Raw genomic sequence first — 16,775 nt, forward strand, 5'->3', positions numbered from 1 at the left:
ACCGGGAGGTCTCTGCCCTGCACTATAAACACACTTCAACAAGTGCATACACCACACTGTACTTGACCGTTTTTATATCTCACTCTCTCCTGCTGAAGTGTGAGCTCCTCCAGGGCAGGATGTCTTAGTGAATGAACAAACCAAAGTCTGTATTTATATTAACAAAATTGCCCATAAACTTCAATAAGGCAAAAAGTACCAGTATTGGGTGTAAACTCATGAAAACAAACCCTCTTCAGATACGAAAGGCTCTCTAAGTCCATTAAGAATAGAAATCAATAATTAACAAAGATAAATTCCTGCAAAAGAAATTTCAGTACAAAGCACTTTATTTCAGCAATTTGCACTGTCACACAAAACTTTCACAGGAAGTAAAGTTTTTAAATATCTTTGGGAATTTGCATGACACATATCATATCAGAAATTAAGTGAAAACTGTGCCTCAAAATACATACTTTTCACAATACCAGGAACCCTAAAGATACACCATTCAATGACTCTTGGTCTTTAGTAGCAAGTTCATTTCTATAACTTACCTCTTTTTATTCTTGCTTCCTTAATTTCTTCACAAAGTTTATTAAATTCTGGATCCAGCTCAGCTGCAATGATGGCATGTGCAGTGTCCTTCAGGGTACAAGCCCTGTGCCTAATTATTTTATCTGTTAAAAAAGTTGATATACATTTATCATATGTACAAATTAAGTAACATTAATTAAGGGCATTTTTTTTAAAAAAAGTAAAGGAATACAAACATTTTAAAAAACAGTGTAAAAAGCATTTCTAGGTGAGAAGTTCATTTTAGTGATGAGTAAAAAATCGATATAATAAGCTATTCAATCAAGTTGATAATTCTCTGAAAACTCTACTTTTAGAACTTCAAAGTACTAAGTCTACTTAACAAGTCATTACCTCAAAGATATAAGGCTTTATTTTACATATCTGATAACAAAAACGTATGATTTTCAATAAAAATTTTAAAAAGATTTAGGGTATTTGCCATATGCCTAGCACCTGGGTTCCCACAGATGGATCCTGAGAATTCAGAAATTCTTACATAATTTTCTCCATAAGTGAAAACTGGTCAAACCTGTGCTGAAGAATATAATAATCCTAAGTAAGGGTGACCTTTAAAAACCATGATAGAAACAGACAAATGTAACAAGACACTTTAAGCTAAAGAATGCAAGATGGTATAAAAATTATAGGTAGATCCAGGAGAGAAGTACATACTCCCTTCTAAGTAGACTATACCTAAAATTGATATTAAAAGAAGGTTGTCAGTTTTACACTAATTCAGAAATCCTCATTCATAAACAATACAATGTAAACAGTGCCCCCTAGAGCTGAGTAGCTCAGAGATATTAAAAGCCAAGTAAATAGCAAAGGCAAAAACTAGAACCCAAAATCTCAAAATAACACCTGCCTTTTCATCCATAATAAAAACAAAAGTATAAAAATACAGACATTTGATTTTTCTTATTAGAAATTCAGCACAGCCAGGTGCGGCTCAGCAGCTGAGCATCAACCTAGGATCCAAGCAATCAGGGTTCGATTCCTAGTCAGGGCACATGCCCAGGTTGAGGGCTGCAGCCGATTATTGACTCTCTCATCATTGATGTTTCTCTCTCTCTCTCCCTCTCCTTTCCTCTCTCTGAAATCAATAAAGATATATTTAAAAAAAAAAAGAAAAAAGAAATTCACAGTTCATTGTGGAAATATTACAACAAACATGCCGTACTCAAAAGGCAACCATTGGCCTGGCCAGCGTGGCTCAGCAGTTGAGCACTGACCTATGATACAGGAGATCGAGGTTTGATTCCCAGTCAGGGAACATGCCCAGGGTTGTGGGCTCGATCCCCAGCAGGGGCCATGTAGGAAGCAGCCAATCAATGACTCTCTCATCATTGATGTTTCCCTCTCTCTCCCCCCTCTCCTTCTCTCTCCGAAATCAATAAATATGTATATATATTTTTTAAAAGGCAACCACTGGTGTATTTCTTTCAATACATTTTCTCTAAACATTCCTTCAATAAATATTGTCAACTGCACCAGGAACTGAGTCAGGTGACAGCTACACAGTGGTGAACAAAACAGACATGTCTCCACTTTCCAGGAGCTTTTTGGACTAGTACAGGAAAAGAGGTATTAACCAAATAATTTCTCAGATACACATATAAACACCTCCCCCACTCCCCACTCCAAAACCCCTGAATAAGAGCTATGATAAAAACCTACAGGGTATTGGTGTGGGTGCCAACTGAGATTGGGCAGGTCAGGAAAAGCCTCTCTGAAACAGTGGCATTTAAGCTGAGACTTGAGTATACATTGGAGCAGCCACTGACAGAGTAGAGAAAAACCAGGGCAGGTTCAGAAAATACTATGTGACAAAATTCTGGAATAAAAGGATCTCAGAGATTCCAAGAAAATGAAAGATAGCCTGTGTGCTTAGAACACAATAAGCAAGAGGCAAACAGGAATCTGATCATATTTAAAGGCTTTTAGATTTTATCCTAAGAGCAATGAAAAGTCATTGAAAATATCTGAGGAGGGAAGTAACATGACTTAAATGAACATCTTCAAAAGACCTTGGATTTTAATTGTCTCTCTCTATATATCTCGTTGCAGTTCTATCAGTTTTTGCTTAATGAATTTTAAAGCTCTATTATCAGAGGCACAAATGTTTGCAACTGTTATGTCTACTTGATGATTATGAAATAACCCTCTTTATCTCAGGTAACATTCTTTGGTCTGAAATCTATGTTGGTATTTATATAACCATGCCAGCTTTCCTTTGCTTGGAATTAGACTGTATCTTTTTCATACTTCTCCTTTAACCTATTTGTAGCTTTATATTTAAAGTGGGCTTCTTGCAAAGGGGCCTCATTGGCACAGCAGGTAGTACGTCAGTCTCATACAGTGGGTGTTCTCTAAGCAGCATATGGTGAGGTCTTTGCTTTTTTATCCAATCTGATCATCTCTACCTTCATTTGGGATGTCTAGGCCAGGGGTCTAGTTTTTTTGTACAGGGCCAGAGTAAATATCTTAGACTTCACAGGTCATAGGGTCTCTGGCAAGTACTAAAAGTTGCCCTTATAGCATAAAAGCAGCCACAGACAATATTGTTCTCTATATACAGTATCATGGCATCTGCAGATGATGACAGTTTTACTTCTTCCTTCCAACTGGAATGCCTTTTATTTCTTCTTCCTGGTCTGACTGCTGTGGCGACGACTTCCAGTGCTATGTTGAATAAGAGTGGTGAAAGCGGACATCCCTGTCTTCTTCCTGATCTTGAGGGAAACACTTGTAGTTTGTGCCCAATGAACATCCTTAGAAGTAGCTTTATTTTCAAGCTGATAGGGAATGGTGAATTACCCCCCATTCCTCCACAGGCACTCTACTCTCCAGCTGTATCCCCTCTTTTCTAACTTGGTACCCTACTTACACACCCCTCCTTTCAGCCCAGGATGAATGCCATTCCTAATCTTGCTCCTCTCTAGGCAGGGTCTTCATCTCTGTGCTCCACTCGCACTGTGTACATATTTCCAATACAGACCTTATGAAACTGCATTACAATCACCTGCTGCCACCTCAAGACAAAATTCATAACTGCCACCTTGATTCTTTCTCTATATATACCTTAATAATCTTTCTATTATAATTATCAATAGTTAGGTATTTGTCATTACTATAAAATAGTGAGTTTTTAGATAGCAGGGACTGTAATGGGCCAAATTGTGCGTGTCCCCCTAAAATTCGTATACTGAAGCTCTAAACCCCAGTACCTCAGAATGTGACTGTATTTGGAATAGAGCCTTTAAAGAGGTAATTAAGGTAAAATAAGGTAATATGAATGGGCCCTAATCCAATCTGATTTATGTCCTTATAAGAGGAGGAAATTTGGATACACCAAGGGTGCATGCACACAGAGAAAAGACCATGTGAGGACACAACCAGAAAATAGCCATCTGCAAGCCAAGGAGAAAGGACTCAGGAAAAACCAAACCTGCTGACACCTTGATTTTGGACTTTTAGCCTCCAGACCTATGAGAAAATAAGTATCTGCTGTTTAAGTCACTTGTGATATTTCATTACAGAAGTCCTAGCAAAAATACCATAACATAGCATAACGTCTGTCACACAGCAAGTATTCAATATGTACTTAGTGATCTGAGTATCTCTATCTCAAGAGGCAAGGACGGGCATATTCATCTTTGTACTATAAGCAGCCAGTTCAGTAACCAGTACATGGTACTCACAAATACTACAGAAAATACGAATGCATTTGGCTGAAGCATAGCCCACAAAGGGCTCCGACAGCTAGGGCAAATCTGTGAGCTTTATTCCTAAGGAAATGGTACGAAATAGAAGATTTTGAGAAGACTGCAAGATTAGGGCTTAAATTTCAGCAAAATTAGCTAAATAATGACATGTGCTTGAGAGCTAGAGAAGGGATGCCCTACAAGACAAAAAATGAGAAACAGTTAAACATTATACATCACATCCATTAAGCTAATAATTATGGTCAAACATCTGACTCTGGTCACGCTTAGAACCTACAAATTAAAATCCTCTGGCTAACATTTAATTTCTGTCCATATCATCCTCAAGGGAGAGAATCTGGGTGAACACTTAGGTAGCATGCACAGTTCTTAAAACGTCGGCTTTTGTCTTCTATGTGTATGCTAGTTTTTCCCCCAAATGGCCAACTATTCGGCAAAACAGAACACTGTAAGCTTTCAAATACTCATGGGAGCTTGTAAAAGTAATACGACATTCATGTAATTTCCACTTGCTACACAACAGACCCTGGGGTTGTTTTCCTGATACATAACAAGTGGTTCTGCTGCTATGGAAAAAAAAGGCCTCTTGACTAAAAATATGAAATAATCTGAACAGAACCAAATCAGGCTTTCTGAATTTTTGCATCTAAAACAGTGAAGGAGTAAAGTTACAAGCGTACCATGCCAACTCTAACTGTGAACAGAGCTGTAGTCTTTGATTATACAACTGTATTCTGTAGAAAAAGGTTATCACACACCAGAAACTGGTGCTTCTTTCTTAAAAGCAATATTATTTCAATGTGGTTTGTAATTAAGTTACATGGAGGAAATACCAGGATTGATCTTCTCAACTGGCTTTCTCTAACCACTCAAATTCATTTTTTACTATCAGTCCCAGGATTTATTCCAAAACAGGAATGAATTTTAAATGCGGTTCAGGGAATGGGATAAGCACAAAGTATAAAGGGTCATTCTAAAACAAGTATGCAGTATCCACTACGAAACTAAATTATAAAAATTAAAGCCCAATTTAAAAAAAAAATGATAACAAGAATAAAAATATGAACTAACCTTTATGGAACATTTACAACATCCCAGGCACTATGCTAAGGGATTAACATATTTATGTTCAACTATATGAAAATGGTGATTTCATGAAGTTTAACCTAATATATTTTCTCATTTAATCCTTACAACCACCCCAATGAGAAGAGTACTATAACTATCCCTATTTTGCAGATAAGGAAACTAAAATTTAGAGGATTTAACTTGATCAAGTTAAAGAACTCAGAAACAGATCTGGGATTAAAGCCTAGGTGTAAATCCAAAGCCCAAGGTCTCATTACCTGCTACACAGCTTCAGAAACCTCTGTGTCCTGAAAACCTGACAGGATGAGGGAGCAGGCACCCCAGTGCTCTCACACACTGCTCAAAGCCACCATACAGCAACTGCACAGGTTCTACCCTCACCAGAGGCCCAGCAGGGAATCCAGCGAAGCTGACATCAGCCCATTCTTCACTACCCAAACTGGCACTGTTGCAGATGCCATCTACACTGAACAAAGAGATTCTCTCACTCACACAAGACTGCTAGACTGGCTAACAGTTGCTGTGATACTGCTGATAGAAGGGTGAAAATTATGAAAAAATTTTAAGAATACAGATTAAAAGACTTAGAAAAGATATATATTTTTTCATTCAAAAATTTCACTTTAAAAAATTTATTCTAAGGAAATAATTAAGGACATACACAAAAATTATATTACTCTGTGACCATGATGGATCACAGTAAACAAGAGCATCTCATAATGATGTCTATAACCAAATAACCAAATAAATTCCTATTCTGGATAAAACGAATGACTGCTGCTGCTTTACGCATCACAGCTTTAGCCTTGCTCCATTCTTCTTGCTTCCAGGTTCTTAAAAATATCTAATCACAAAATTACTCCTACTTCCTAAAAGCATCCAATCCACTGCAAAGCCCTTCTTCTTTAATTCCTCCCCAAAATCACTAACACAAGTGCAAATCCTACAATGTTCACTATGATATGTATTTCCCCTTGTTACAGTGAATCAATACATTCATCTTGTTTAACTACAGATATGTTCCTGGTAGTCTTCCCTAAAGGACACAGAAGGAGTTGAGACTACAGAGTTGAGTACAGGGTGGAATTTGGAGTAAAATAATAAAATCACATAAAATTTTCCACAATCTGCTGAAAAGATGTCTACCTAAAGGAGCCTTTTGATATGTAAACTTATCCTTTTAATATGTAAACTTAATTAGTTCCCACAAATTCATGTTGTTGACTAAATAATCAATTTTTAATTAAATTCTCCATCAGTTTTCCATCTTACCTCAACAAAATAGGAATCTAAGTATAAAAAGTGAGAGGTAAATGAAGACACTAAACCCTGAACATAATACATAGAATAATAAAATCTTCTAACTTAAGTACATTATTTAATTTAATAAATTAATAATTCAAGTAAATTAGTTTCTCATCCAGAGGAACTAACTACAATAATGTCATTAAAATTAATTAATCTGTCTGAAACAGATTAATTAATTTTTAGTATTTAAACTTTAAACTATCTTCTCAATCACCAAAGTGAGCCTGGCCCAATGTATCCTTACCTCCTGGGTCCTTGTCTGGATTATACTCTAAAGCATTGCTACAGATGAGGTCAATATCTTTCAGAAAATCCTTTGCAGTCAGGTAATTATGCTTATCAATTTTAGTTATTACTGTTGATAAATCCATTGGTTCCTTTATTACTTCAAGATAATCTGAAACCTAAAACAAACAGGATATTTTAATAAAAATTACTTATGGTATTTCATATATCTACCCATAAAGACACAAAAGAAAACCATGTAGTTATTTAAAAATTAAATCTACATATCTAAGGAATAACTAGATAGGGATAAAAGTACAGAACGAGTTATGCTACTGAAGTTATGATATCATACTTTCCATGAAAAGCTTCAGTTTCAAGTCATATCTAAATCAACTCTGAAATGTTCTCATCTTGAACTATGAAACCAATTGTGTCAGCTTTTTTAAATCCTTTGGACATACCTGAGAAGAGAATGTATGGGTAAAAGAACTAATAAGCATCAATAAATGTTACCTCAAGAAAAAAACCTTTTTAAAGGAAAAGAAAAATAATGTGCTGGGTTTTTTTTAAATTCCTTTCTTTTCAGTTTAGGGTGAATCGTTTCATGGAAAGTGTTTTCTGCTCCTTTGGAGTCATTACAAACACTTTGGCTCAATTATATAACAAAAACAAGTATTGCTTTCATGTCTTGTAAAAGATTTGCTGGACTTGTCTCTAAATATAAATAAATCTACAAGCAAAAAAATACATTTTGCTCTACATGTGGGTTTTCTGGGAAATAACCCAAAATAGAAGATATTAAGTCACGATGTGCCCAATAAATTATATGTTTTATATCACTTGACCAATAAGAAAGCTCTACCAACTTACAAATCTATTGCCTTCCCCAATGCAAATCTCAAATCAAGTAATCAGGTCTATTACAAAAGCAGTCTTGGAAATGTCCAATTAGTACAGGACCGTATTCTGGGGATAGAGTGATTTCTGTTCTAAGAAACTACAGGCTAGTTTTCTCCGCTGCAGATGGCACTGATGCTTTGATTTTTAAAAACTTACAGATATATAAATGCACATACATATACATGTATATATTGGTATATATGCACATACACACATTTTATAAATGTTTTTAAATTTTTAAGTAGATGTGTGTGCATGTTTTAATTTACTTTTCACCCTCTAGGAGCTGGAAAGCCAGTCAGTCTCCTTCTGGGGGAGGTAGTAAAGCTATACTGAACAAGCAATAGTTCAGAAGATATTAGCTGGATTCTTGGCTCTGGCACTAGGCATACCTTGTGTATACGAGGGAAATGTTTTATAAACCATAAAACACTATAAAAATTCATATTACTACCTGTGCTTAATTTTAAATTCAACATTTATTTTCTACACTTCTCTGTTCTCTGCAATCTGCTTTGGAATTTGATAAAGTTTTAGACATCTCACATTCATTAGTTGAATGGAAATTTTTGTGTTTTAGGTTATCTAAATGCTAACTTGTTTTTCCCTCTCTATCCTTCCAAGAGATCCCTACGTTTTCAGCTTTAGAAGCAGACAAAAAAACAGTAGTAGAATGAACCTGAGAAGAGCAAGAGAGGAAACTAGAGACAACAGAGCCCTTAAATAAAAGTTTCATTTGACCAGCATTTTCTATCCCCTTCCACTGCCCTACCATCCTTACAAAATCTTTATCACGGATGGCATTTGAAATCCGACAATCTCTTCTGGTTAGAAAGAAAAAGAGTTTTCCCTGGCAAAGGCAAAATTGTTTACTCCCAGCATGGGAGGCTAACTTGGGGGCAATCCCTTATCAATTAAGTGTCAGAGTCCCAAACTCAATTTGAAATAAAAATAAACACTTAAAACAATCTTTAAAATAGGCTGATAGTTTTAAGATTATCTGAAAACACTAGGAGGAAAACAACTGCTCCACAAATATAAAATGGTACACATTAATTACAAAAGCAAGTCCGGCAAGTCCTGTCATTCCAGTGGAAAAAGAAAAGGTAGCTGTAACGTCACATAAAGAATGTGTGGGCTTTAAAGTTTTAAAAACTTTTGAGTCTTGGCTATGTCACTTGCCAAAGTGCCTCATTTTCCTCAGCTCCTCAACATAAGGACTTTGCAAGGTTGCTGAAAGGGTCAAATAGATAAAACTATCTATTATAGATAAATATATAAATAAAATTATAGATAGTCCCTCCCCCCCCCCCCCCCCCCCCCGCAAAAAACGAAAAACATTTTTTCAGATTTCAGGGGGTGGGGGTGGAAAGGGGGTGGCAGTAATAATGCTAGTTCATTTTCCCAGGTATAGATGAGGTAATGGTTCCAAAGGAATCTGCTCAGGTCTAAAAGTACAGATTTCACAACAAGGACACAACATTAAACTTTGAATTATTTAATAATTCAAATTTTAAAAAAAGATGAAGAAAAAATTAAAACACCAAAACTGTTCAAACATGGAGTCTGAACTATAAGGAGAAGGCCAGTAAAGATTATATTGTGTTCATCCACACACTATATTATCCCAGGATAAAAAAATAAAAACAAACAAAAATTAACCTACAGTATTATAGTAGATTCCAAATGGAAAATTTCTTTTCTCATCATCACAAACCATGCTCCCACAAGGACACAAAACAATGCACATAGATAGTGAGAAATTTTCCATCAGGAGCAGAAAAAAATCCTTAGAGAGTAAAATAATTTTAGCTGCACAGGATTTGCTTAACTTCAAATAGCATCTCAGTCACAGGCATTTCTAAAATATGAAAGACACATTTCCGTTTCTTAGCCACCTCTTTTCATAAAGTAGACATAATCTGGGAAGGGCCAATATTAACTGGTATTGCTTGGTTGATACCAATAAATTTTTGAGAGCAGTTTATCCTGGAATAAAAATAGTCTCGTATGGACATCTCACTGAAGCACTCTTAATCCTCTTCGTAAACTGAGAAGTGAGAGATCACAAAGATCAGTGCTAATCAAGAGGACATATACAGACGGGTCACTAATTTCATCCAAAAGTCACCAAGTATTTGCTGATGACATTGGTAGTTATCACATGGATTAAATTTTACAGGCTAGGGGTAATTATTCATCCATGCCTTTGCTTTTTTTCCTTCCAAAAAAAGATGTCAATATTTTTTTCTTTTAGCCAGTTCAACTTCACTGTTTGCACACTACTGAAACAAGACCTCTTCAATATCCACCGGTTTGCTGAAGATGTTAAAGCGTTTATCTGTGGCCAGCCTCTTGGTTACATCCCTGAGAAACAACCGCAACTCTCTTAAAGTATTTTCCTCCTGGTCCTCCATCCGAATTTTTTCTGATTCTGATAATTGACGAGGTGGAGAAGGCAGTGCAAGAGGAAGCACTTCCATAGCACAAAGACCTAAAGGAAATTGAAGAAAATGTTGATTCTAACATGGCAAGGCCAGGACCTCAATTACTTTTCTGGCATTCTCTCACAGTGTTCTCTTAAGAAAAGGAGCATTCCAAACACAGGTGAACCATGCAAATCCAGCAAGTAAAAATTTTAATGGAAACTAGAAGTAAGTTAAGAAATAGATTTACTTTATAAAATAACTCACAATAGAACTCCTTTAAAGGGCAAATGATATAACTTTAAATAATGTGATTTTGAAATATTATTTACATAGAACTTATGAAAAATACTCCACACCAACATCAGTATTTTCAGGTGAACTACTGTATACTGATTTTGCTTGTTTAAAAACTGCTTCTCAAAATGGGGCTGCCTTATATTCGTGACAGTGAAATGGGCAAGTAGCAATTCACTGATCCTTCCTATTCCCAAAAGAACTCAGGTTTCAGTCTCCTATCTTCATGTTCTTAGTACAACATAGTAGGGATAGTAAATGGCACCTGCTAGGAACAAAATAAAGTAGAAACTGAAGAGAGAATTCCAAAAACACCAAGAGAAAATGGAAAACCGAGTCTAAAGTGCTACACATAAAGTATGTGGTATTCACTATCTACTGCCCCCCAAAAAACCCCCAAAAATCTTGAAAGGTAAAGTATTAACTTTTTAAATCATAGTTCTCTAATTCCTTAAAAGATTTTTCTGTTATCACACAGAAGCTGAGGATTAAAAGTCTAAGTATTCTTGTTGATTTCAAATAGCCTCTAAGATGAATAATGAAAGTCAACAGAAGCAACTCAAAAAGAAAAAGAATTATATTAATTTTTAGCATAGAAAATTCAGATCTCTGGGACTAAAATATATCTAGGAGCATGCAAGATATGTATTAAAATGAATCATTTTCATAATGAAGTATTTTAAATACTGTTACTTAGAAATATAGAAGGCATGGGGTGAGAGATGGGTGGAGTGGGTAAGGGGGGAAATGGGGACATCTGTAATACTCTCAACAATAATAATAATAATAAAAGAAATACAGAAGGCAACAACCAATAATCACAAGGCATAATTTCATATTGAATTTCCCAAGGTTTCTGAGGGAGAAAACCCACAACTATAGCCATTTGATAGGTGTTCATTTATACACACACACACACACACATACATTTTTATTTTTAATTTCAGAGAGAGGAAGGGAGAGGGAGAGAGAGATAGAAACATTAATGATGAGAGTCACTGCTCAGCTGCCTCCTGCACGCCCCCCCTCTGGGGATCAAGCCCATAACCCGGGTGGGATGTTCTCTGACTGGGAATCAAACCTCGATCTCCTGGATCATAGGTCGATGCTCAACCACTGAGCCACACCAGCCGGGCGATAGGTGTTCATTTTTAAAATACTGAGAAAATGTGGAAGGGAAGCCACTAAAGGGCCATAACATTTTAACATGTTGGGTAATATAACCAGTGGAAAACAAAGAAGTAGAACAAATGTGGAAAAGCAAACAGCAGGGATGGGAGATGTATTTAACACCCTACAAGAGCACCTACAAGGAACATGGAAGAACAAGGGGAAAGAGGCTTAAATTTTTTTTTTAACAAACAGGATTGCTATTTTCCAGAAGAGGCTGAAAGGTTACGCAAGGGATCTTTTACACATCTTTAAAACTAGGAAAAGAAATTCTCCTTTGAATGACTTAGATGCAGTCCTTAGTTAAAGCAGGGGACTGAAATCTGACAAATTTTGAGGCTCCTCTTAATGCAATGAGCCTAAATCTAAAAAAATTCTAACATTTAAAATAAAGCCATGAGAGATTTCCAAGTGCTTAGGTAGCATAAAATATATAATAGGTGTTCAGTAAATATTTGAAAAATTAATCAATAAATAAACCAGAAAAGGCAAATGTTCTTCATCAGCTCTTGGCTCATCAAACCTACTCTGCCCTCAAAGTAATCAGTACAACACCTGGTGTTTCACAACCTGACAGTTCCCGTCCTGAATACTTAAGTGACTAAAACACAGCAGAACCAAAGACTTATTTTCTTGGACTTTTTGAGCCTCAGAATGTGAAATATACCAAGAGCATCTGGATTGAAGTAATGAGAATGCTTCAGTAACCATCACCTATTAGGAAAGTTTTAACAATGAGGCTTACTTCCCAATCTATTCAAATCAGGTGAGCACAATGGTCACATCTACATGAGTCCATCGGAAGATAAACAGAACCTGAAAAACCGTGTTCACTTCCACAAAGAAATGGTTTTTCAAAAAATGACTCCAAGAAAAGGCATTTCTTAACTCCACCCACCCCCCACGCCCATTTTCCTAAAGGCTTTAGGAACTTTACCAGTGTGTTTCCTTCGTGGTGGAGCCATTGATGCCTGATTAAGAATCAATTCTTGGAAAAATTTTCTTCTGTCCTCTTCAATAGGCCTTTGAATATACAAGACCTCTTCATACTGTATTCTAAAGATACACTTAACCTACAAACACATACACAAAATATATTAAATATATAGAGAACTAAAAGCTTACATATTATACCAAATTACAATTTCTTCAATTTCCAGTACCATTTTCAATCTTCATTTAAGATTAGTGTGGGGTTAGGGTTAACCTAGTCCTAGGCTATACTGTTGAAAGGTTCACCCTCATAGGCTAAACAAGAACGGAAGGGTGATTCAGTTGCCCAAGTCATTAATAAATTATACTATAGCTGGAAGAGTCAGAAGATAACAGCAAAAAGGATAGTAATAGTCAGATGGCAATAATCTCAAAGGGCTTTTTGCATAAGAGCTGGAAAGTCATTACCTAGCATCTACAATAGACAGCCGGAAGGCTGCCAGCAACACTGCCTTTTCTTATGCTGTTTCCGTGCATTTCCTCTCCTCTGACTTCCCTTCCTGGACTCTTTCCTTACCAAGTCTATTTCACTGCATCCTCTGGAATCCTGGTTTAACTGCAGACAAACTATACCTTCAGTCTCTTCACAGAATGCTCCACAATGACACCACCTTCCATGCAAAACTCCCAAGCAAAATTAAGTCAGTTCCTTCCAGCTGGTGATTATCTGTACCTCTCCTTTGTTCATCTGCTCTATAAAGACTTTAACCCCAGACATCCCCCTTGCAAGGTATGCTTTTAAAATCCTCTTTGTATCATCCACATTTGTCTGCACATTTAATTTATGTTTTTCTAGAAGGTCTACTTTCCACTTCTAGACACCAAACTCCCTAAGAACAGACCATTTCTTATTCATCTGTTTTGCTATACCTTACCACAGTGCCTGGCACACAGTAATGTGCAAGCATGGACTCAATGAGTCAAGTTCGTGATTCTGTTCCCAGGCCCACATCAAACTGTAAAGTGTAATTAAAAAGGGAAGAGGTCACTAATATGAAAATTACCAAAGTACCAACCATGACAGTAAGGAAATACTGGATTAAAATTCAAGATATCAGATTTTAGCCCAAATGTAGCCACACATTTATGGTAAATTTTAGATAATCCATTTAATTTGGTATGTTTAACCACTTACTGAATTGAAGACTATGAATTTTGTAAATATTATTTCAATCAATCTTTAAAACGATGAGGTATGACAGCATCCCTCATTTAAAAGATGAAACTTGGGCCCTAGCTGGTTTGGCTCAGTGGCAGAGCATAGGCCTGCAGATAAAGGGTCCGGGTCAGCCTCTGCCAAGGTCACGGACCTCCACTGCATGCTCCATCCCAGGCCCCAGTGGGGACGCACACACGGAAGGCAACCAATCGATGTGTCGCTCACATCATGTTTCTCTCTCTCTCTCTCTCTCTCTCCCTTCCCCCCCTTCCTCCCTCTCTGAAAAGCAATGGAGAAAATATCCTCGGGTGAGGATGAAAAAAGATGAAACTTGGGCTTGCAAAGATTTAAGTAACGATCTTAAGGTCACAAAATGAATAAATAGAGACCAGGTTATATAATCCCTAAAGGCCTTTTCCAGCTCTAAAATTCTAAGACAGAGAAGAAACAATCAATGAAAAATAAACACTGGAATTAAAAATTTGGATGGAAATTATTTACCTCAACCTAAAGCCAAATCCTTTAAGTTTATAAAATTTCACCTCGCAGCCTTCCAGTATTTTTTTGTAGACTACCTTCATGTACAATTCCTTCCAACCCTTTGACCTATGCTTTGCTGGCCTTTCTTCGAAAGTTCTGGCGAGCAAATTTACCACTGAATACTCATTATGGGTCAGACACTGCAGTTATAAATGTGAAGAAAATATGCTTACTTCCTGCTGTCAAGATCTTAAGAGTCTCCTAAGAAAGCATTATGACACCATAGAGGTAAAGAAACATAGGGGAGACCCTGCAAGAGTGAAGGGGCATTAGATAAGGTACAGCCGAAAAAGCTAACATTAACTGTGTTTTGAAAAAATAAAGAGAACACAATACCCTAGAAGTACCAGGCTTTATTCAAAAGTAGCAAAACATTTATTTTCAGTTTAAAATATTCTTCCTTCTCAATATTTTTCAACACTGTGTTAAACTTTGTGAATACAAAACATACCAAGAGTAAGTCTACAATAATACCATGATATTTCTGCCAGGTTATTACAAACATCTCAGAATCCATCATTTTATAAGTAGGCTAAATTATTTTTCTTTCATTTTACAACTTATTTTCTGATATTCTTAGCCTCAAACTTCATGCTGCAAGAAGACAAGCCTTGTATAATTCCCTGAAAAAAATCATGCTCTCACAATGGTTCACACTGGTTTTTATACATGCTATTTCACTCTTTCCTAAACCATTTTTTAACTCTCCACTCAAGCTAATGCTTTCTGGGTGATGCTTTCTCTGACTTTCCCATACCTTCTAATATCTCTCATTAAACCTTTTTCAAGCTCCATGATTTTTAGTAAATTAATTCAGTTGTGCGACCATCACAAGTTAGTTTTAGAACATTTTCATTGCCTCTAAAACGTTCCCTCATACCCATTTGCAGTCAATCCCCATACACATTCATGCTCCCAGCCCGACAACCAGTGACTTGCTTTCTGTCTCTAGAGAGCTGCCTCTTCTAGAAATTGCATATCACATAACTAGTAGTCTATTATGTCCAGCTTCTCTCACTTAGCATAATATACTGAGGTTCATCCACACTGTAGACTGTATCAGTAGTTGATTCATTTATTGCTGAATAGTATTTCACCATATGTATATACAACATTTTGTTTCATCAATCACCAATTCATAAATACTTGGGTTGTTTCCACTATTATAAATAACACTAGTAGGAACATTCATATAAAACTCTTCGTGTACACATATGTTTATAGTTCTCTTGTGTAGTTATCTAGGAGTTGAAATGCTGAGTAATATAGTAAATTTATGTCTAACATTTTAAGAACTGCCAAATTTTCCAGAGTGGCAATGTTTTACAACTCTACCAGCAGTATACAAGGACTCCAGTTTCTCTACATCCTTGCCAACATTTGGTATTATCCATCTTTTTTATTGTAACTATTCTAGTGGTTATGCAGTGGTATCTCATTCCTAAATAACGATAATGAAAATCCTTTTTCATGCTTATTAGCCCAACAGTACATACACTCTGTTGAAATGTTTATTCAAATTTTTAGCTCATTTTTAAATTGTACTCTTTCTTCTAAATTTAATTGTGGTGCCTGGCCGGGCATGGCTCAGCAGTTGAGCATCGAACTAGGATCCAGGCGATCAGGGTTCGATTCCCGGTCAGGGCACATGCCCAGGTTGCGGGTTCGATCAATGACTCATCATTGATGTTTCTATCTCTCTCTCTCCCTCTCCTTTCCTCTCTCTGAAATCAATAAAGATATATTTTTAATTAATTAATTAATTAATTAAATTGTGGTAAAATAGTCATAACATAAAATAAGACATTTTAACCGTTCTTAATTGTACAGCCTGTGGCATTAAGTATATTCACATTGTGCGACCATCGCTACCATCTCGCTACAGAATGGTCATCCTCCCCAACTGAAACTCTGTACCCATTAAACACTAACTCTCCACAGTCTCCCATTCGCCAGCCCCTGGCAACCACCGTTCTACTCTCTCTATAAATCTGACTTCTCTGGAACTTCCTTTAAGAAGAATCATATATTTATCCTCTTGTAACTGGCTTATTTCACTTAGCATAATGTCTCCAAGGTCTATGCATGAAGCATGTGTAAAGTTTCCTTCCCTTTTAAAGCTCAGTGATGTTACACCGCATGTACACGTCACACGTTGTTGACCCATCATCTGTCAATGAACACTTCTGCTGCTTCTGTCTTTCGGCTATTGTGAGTAATGCTGCTATGAATGTGGGTGTACAAATACCTGTTCAAATCCCTGCTTTCACTTCTTTGGGGTATATACCCAGGAGTGGCACTGTTGGATCACATGGTAATTCTATTTAATATTTTAAAAAATCACCATACCATTTATTTTCAACAGTCTGCACAATTTTACAT

At 36.4% G+C, this 16,775-nt stretch overlaps 1 protein-coding gene across 4 annotated transcripts in view; it reads right to left on the reverse strand.

The window, feature by feature from the left end:
* Positions 1 to 16,775, reverse strand: part of ATAD2B (ATPase family AAA domain containing 2B) — a 101,152-nt gene that overhangs the window by 15,465 nt on the left and 68,912 nt on the right. For 3 of the 4 annotated variants that reach the window (XM_087823387.1, XM_087823386.1, XM_087823389.1), the window contains 4 exons: positions 12,639 to 12,774; positions 10,106 to 10,302; positions 6,925 to 7,084; positions 537 to 659 (listed from right to left, as the gene is read on the reverse strand). In XM_087823387.1, the coding sequence (XP_087679513.1) occupies positions 537 to 659; positions 6,925 to 7,084; positions 10,106 to 10,302; positions 12,639 to 12,774 (616 nt within the window). The remainder of the gene's footprint in view (positions 1 to 536; positions 660 to 6,924; positions 7,085 to 10,105; positions 10,303 to 12,638; positions 12,775 to 16,775) is intronic. The other variant, XM_087823388.1, reaches the window with a different exon arrangement.

The sequence above is a fragment of the Miniopterus natalensis genome, chromosome 13 (genome assembly GCF_054644295.1).
Source record: "Miniopterus natalensis isolate mMinNat1 chromosome 13, mMinNat1.hap1, whole genome shotgun sequence".
Lineage (NCBI taxonomy): Eukaryota > Metazoa > Chordata > Mammalia > Chiroptera > Miniopteridae > Miniopterus > Miniopterus natalensis.